Genomic DNA, 6,000 nt, shown 5'->3' on the forward strand with positions numbered 1-6,000 from the left:
GAGGATGATGGCACACTGTCTAGCACACCCGGCCACAATATAAAAACTTACTAATACATCTCCCAGTTGAGAACTGAGCTTGGACAGATCTCCAAGGGTGGTGCATGCCTCAAACTCCCACAGTCACAAAGGTGTAGGCTATTTAGGTCAAGTGCTCAAATTTTCCTCTTTAAGCTGTTCTGTTACAGCAAAAGTGAGTTATAAATAATATAAATAATTAATTTGATATACAATTTTATATAAATTATTGTGTATGGTTTCATATTTTATATACAATATAATAATATGAATGTAAATTTAGAAAAAATAAAAATATATATAGTATAAATAAAGATATTGGTATAAATAAATAAATAAATGGGCTAAAATAGCCATTATAGATGGGGTTTGATTAGGTTTGCGTAAACCCCCTGCACCATTATTTAGATGTGAGAACTCAAATCAAGCAAGCTTATCCTCTGTAGGAGTGACCCAACTACCAGATATTAATGACAGCGAGACAGTTAATGCCTCCCTCTCCTTCCACATCGATTAATAAGTACTAAGATTGAACAGTTAGGAACCCTTTTAACCTATTAGCAGGAGAAACCCATCAAATATGTACCGAGTGTATTAACAACGTTTTATTTAATCAGACATTCTGGATACACACTGCACCCCTGTGGGGTTTACTGTTGAAGTTCTCCTATCTAAGGAAGGGGCAGAGTATAGGAGTTTTTATTACTGGCGTCATGTGTCAAAAGCCTGACCTTACTGCAAATCCCTAGGAAATTACATTCCATTGACATATGGTTTGAAGAGCAACTAATAAGCTAGGTGAAGTTTACATACTATCAGTTCAAATCCCTCTTACCCTAAGTCTGAAATCCTGTTTGCTTTGGGGAAACCTCTTAATAACATAGTAGGAACAGGTTCCCTCTTAATAAACATTCCCTTTAGCAACACCTTGTAAATGCTCTCAACCTGGTGAAATGGAGTTCAGCAAGCATTTTACAAAGGGGTGGATTATCTACTCTCAACAGTTTTCTGTGGAAATACTGCAGATACTGTCTCTGACAGCAATGAAATCTTTTTCTAGTTTCTTCTCCACCACAGCTGCAATGTAAACTCCTTTTTTTTTTTTTTTTTAAAATGTTCTTTCATAGTATACAATTTCCAAGCTTTACACAAAGGTAATTCGATTACCTTTATATCATCATCTGACCTGGCTTTTCTACACTGAGAAAAAAGCTGCGTGTTTTTTGCAGGGATCTGGAGCTAACATAATTCTTCATCTCGCTCACTGCTTTATCTTCGCCAAGAAAGTAATCTGAAACTGAGCAGAATTCTGTTTGTGTGCTTACCTGTTTTTTTATGAGGAAGAAAAAGGATAGTATTCAGGGGCAAATTCTTAATTTTGCTTTACATTCTTAATAATTCTTAAGAAGTAAAGAGTGTGCTCTGGAATTAGAAGATCCCCACATGACTAAATTCCTTTGGTTTTCATCTTGAAAAGCAGTGATAGTTTTTGGAAATCATTATTCCTTTAAAAAAAAAAAAAAAGATCTTGCAATTAATTTCTACCCCACCCCTGGTTATTTGTCAAATCAGTGATGATAAATAACCCTAAGTATAATGAACGAAAGGCTTACAATGAATTGCCTTGATAAATGAAATTGTTGGTATTATTGCTGATTATGGATTAGTAGGGGAGACTTCCTTTTTGAGCTTTACTCGCTGCATATGTTTTCATTACGCTGAGAGGGAGGCACATTTTTCTTAGCAGCGCTATCAGTTCAATGCCATCTCACGGTGAAGATATACCCTTTGATGCCTAAAGAGAAACAGGACTGCAGAACTGCCGCACGTGGTTTTGACACTGCTAATGAAGACTTACGACAGACATGGTTTTGATCTACCACAGGCTCAAACTTTGCTTCTAAGGAGCTGTGCAATATCTCAGCTTTCTTACAAAAAAAAAAAAAAAAAAAAAAAAAAAAAAAAAAGTGCTTGTACTTAATCAGAAGCAAGGTCACCGCCTTGTCAGAGAATAAGACTGTGTGCGTTAGCTCCAGCCACCCTCACCCAAATACTATCAGAGGCCAGGTCTTGCTATGCCATGTTTCTGAGGGGAAAACCCCTGTGGGTTTTAGGCTAATGCTGGGAGCGTGATGTACGGGAGCGTGATGTACAAGTGCACTGCTTTGGATGTTTAACTGGTTTCCCTTCTCCGGCAGTAATCTACAGCTGTATCGGGTCCGCTTTGCCTGAAATCTACACGGTTCCTTAGAGGTTTCACTGGATTATCATTGTCACCATGTTGCTAAACACATCTGGTACCATAAAGTTGAATTCAGAGCAGGGGCCCTCCTCCGAATCCCGGGGTGTCTTCCATAATCCCTCTCCCCTGATCTTTTTCCTCCTGTTTTCCTGCACCTGAGGATGAAAATGAATACACTGAATACAAGTGAGGGTAGGGATGCCATACCATGCTAAGTTAGCAGAAATAAATACAGCACTACTCTTTTTTTGTTCAAATAGTCTCTTTTAGCTACCTGGCTGCATTTTTTTTTTTTTTTTTTTTTTTTTTTTCTCTCCCCTCCTGATGTTTACCAACTCATCATACTAAATAATTAAGATCTTTTTAACAGCACAACATCCAGCTTGCACAGTCCAGAACCAACCACTCTTTGATACGGTTCTGCAGTGGAACCTCTCCATTTCTCCTCAAAAGCCACCGTTACATTATCACACCGTCTGAATCATGTTGCTGATGGCCCTTTTCCCCTTCTTTCTCTTACTAGGTCGTTTTTACTACCTAATTCACCCGACCAAGCTGACCTACGACGAAGCCGTCCAGGCGTGCTTGAAGGATGGAGCTCAGATTGCTAAAGTTGGCCAGATATTTGCTGCCTGGAAGCTCCTGGGGTACGACCGCTGCGATGCTGGCTGGCTGGCTGACGGCAGCGTCCGCTACCCCATCTCCAGGCCAAGGAAACGCTGCAGTCCTAACGAAGCAGCTGTTCGCTTTGTAGGCTTCCCTGATAAAAAGCACAAGCTGTATGGTGTCTACTGTTTCAGAGCATACAACTGAAAATACCTAGAGCACAAAAGTTTTAAATCCATTAAGAACATGTGAAAAATTTTTTTTTTATATGAACTCATGCAAGTTACCAAAACTGTGATAAACCTTTTTTACTTACTGTAAAGAGTCATTTTCAAAAACTCAACCCATTAATTTGTTTGGGGTTTGGGTTTTTTTTTGGTTTGTTTTTTTTTTTTTTTTGGCTTTCATATTTTTGTAAAAGTATCATTCCATAGATATTTTAAATTAATATAATTTAATGGAAGCTCTAGGTAAGAAAGTTTTAGAGCCAAATTCTTTAAGCTACATCACTCCAATGAAATATACTTTTCATGAATGGGCCATGCAATAGAGCTTGACAATTGCTAGGGCACAATTATGGAATGTAAGGCTACTCAAAGCAGAAGCTTTTAAAAGCACAGATTTTACATATTTGTACCAGTTTGAGAAACACTGCAAATTGATTATATCAGGAATTTTGAAATAAGTTTTTTAGTTTGTTTGTTTGTTTTGTTAAAGGGGATCAGTGAGGTTTTACAAGAAAAGCCTCACAACAACGTATGTTGGGAAATAAATGCTTTCACTGGTTTCACAGGGGAACAACACAACATTTAACAAAAGCAGCTAAAACAGTTCACAAAAATAGGACTAGTTTTACAATTTAAAATCCTGCCTTTCTGAAAAACAAGCTCACGGTCCCATGCACAGGAACAAGCACAGTTAGTTCTCCTGAACATTTCAATTGTGTTTTTGTCATGTATAAATCATTGTTGAGGGAGTGAATTATTAACTAATGAGGAAACTGTGTTTTCTTCTTAACTCCAATTAAAGATGCCTAAGAAGTGTTGTATTATCTTTGAGTAGCTTTACTGAGTTATTTTTAAACTCTTAAAGGCCATTTGCTAAGCAGCATATAGCATCTACTCAGGGCAGTTGTATAAATGAACTGCTGGACAGAGAAATTGTAAAATTTAGCAGCTTGATTTTACATTAGCCTTTGAAAAGTTATTGTCTTAACAAAGGAACATTACAATATTTACTATTTCTTACCTATTTACACATCACAAGAAATAAAAATTAGAAAAAAAACCCATGAAAATTATGAAGTCTTAGAACAAGATTATCAAATAAAATCTGAAACCAGCTATTAAGGCTTAGAAGAGAAAAAAAGACTTTATTTCCTTACATCTCATTTGTATCTGAAAAGTACATCTGTTTTTTAGACTATCAGTGGAAAAATAGTATTCCTAGCCCTGAATCATTTAGCTAATCCTCCTTAGAGTTAACAGGGAAAAGCTATTGAAATACTTCTTTTCACTAAATCTGCAGTGGTCTCGGTGGGAGATGTTTACCTTTATCTGCCAGTGTCAGAGATAAACACACACTGTGCATGGTGCCTAGGATTTTCAGAGCTGCTTAAAGCACTAGGTCCTCCCTAAATACCAGTTTGAGGGAATTTGGATTTCTGATGCAAACTTATTTTGGATGCAGCAATTCTTGGTGCTCATCTTCAGATACCTTAATGCAACCAGTTTTTCAGAGAGTGGGTGCTCAAGACTTTCTGAAAATTTACTACACTTTATGGTGTCTCAAGCTGGATATCAAAAAGAAAAAGAGGCCACTGATTAAAAAGATCTTGGTCTTGAGTAATCTCTTAGGCAACGTTGATGTTCTCTATCCAGTATTGGTTCTACCACTTAAAAATGGAGAACTCTTTTTTCCTACTCTATGCTTGCTGACTATGAAGATTTCAGAGGACCAATATTTGTATTACGCAGTTTTATAGCTTCCCATTATTTCCATATCTAAATGAGATAGAGTGGTATTTATCCAAGTAGGACACAACTGGTGTGCTTTCATGAACGGTTTGGTGTAGTTCTTTTCTCATGGACATGAGTAAATAAATCTCTTTCCTGGAGTGGTTGTGGTCCTGTTTTAAAACTCTGTGAACAAATCAAGAACAATGTGCGGTAGGATAGTGGGAAGATACCATAGCGTAAGAGGTATTTTATTGGAGCCCGTTCCCATCAAACTCAGAGGAAAATTTCCATCCTTCTGAGTATATTTGTATCCACTGTGGATATTTGCTCATGCTATACAGATGAAGCAGTCTCGGTGCCAAAACCAACCTTTTTCTAACCCACTAGGAATTGGATTTTCTTGAAGCTCTATCACTTAGCTATAAATAGAGACTTATTACAGGTCAAGCCCCTAAACCCATGTAATCTTTTCCGAACAGCCATTTTTTAAATCAGTGTCCATTTCACACATTTTCTCAGGCCATTCAGAACCTTTTCTGAACCCTTTGGAGAAAAAATGGAAAGAGAAATGGAACATATCCATACAGGATAAGGAATGGGGTATGCAAGACTGGACCATGACCAAGAGGAATACATCTTGTTTCCCAATCCAACCTTCAGAAACATGGGGAAAAAAAAAAAAAAGTGGACTATATCATAGTCTTTTCTGAAGCTTGGACAGGGAGGTTGTGAGATGGGAAAAGCTACAGCCAATATCCCAGTTGTTACCCCAGCTAGATCCAGAGTTGCTGTAAAGAGGCAAGCCTTTTATGCAGCTGGCTCTATCCTCCCCAAAGATCTGCTAGATCTGGAGGAGGCTGCATGGTTTTCCTATTGCACAGAGGTGAAGAGACCCTCGTGATTTTTGTTTTTTTGGTTTTTTTTTTTTACCTCTCCAGGGAAACCCTTCACAGGGTTTCACCCAGACACATCTTTTTTGCAGGACTGGGGATTATATTTTGCCTGCATAAAAAATGTACACATCCAACCCACTCGTGGGGCTGGCCAAAGTGCCCTCACTGCTAGACCAAAGGCACTGCAGGAAAGGCGAATTCAGCCTTTCACCAACTTTGCAACGCTCTGGAGATGGCTGGTCAGGTCCTAAATCACAGCAATCTCAGGCTTGTGCTAGCTTAT

The 6,000-nt window shown here is 38.1% G+C and overlaps 1 protein-coding gene across 6 annotated transcripts in view; it reads left to right on the forward strand.

Moving 5' to 3' along the window:
- Nucleotides 1-4,982, forward strand: part of HAPLN1 (hyaluronan and proteoglycan link protein 1) — a 65,908-nt gene extending 60,926 nt beyond the window's left edge. For all 6 annotated transcript variants that reach the window (XM_080372569.1, XM_080372570.1, XM_080372571.1 and 3 more), the window contains one exon: nucleotides 2,784-4,982. In XM_080372569.1, coding sequence (XP_080228695.1) covers nucleotides 2,784-3,073 — 290 coding nt within the window. In that variant the 3' untranslated portion in view covers nucleotides 3,074-4,982. The remainder of the gene's footprint in view (nucleotides 1-2,783) is intronic.
- The last annotated feature ends 1,018 nt before the right edge of the window (nucleotides 4,983-6,000 follow it).

The sequence above is a fragment of the Falco punctatus genome (assembly GCF_963210335.1).
Source record: "Falco punctatus genome assembly, chromosome: Z".
Classification (NCBI taxonomy): domain Eukaryota; kingdom Metazoa; phylum Chordata; class Aves; order Falconiformes; family Falconidae; genus Falco; species Falco punctatus.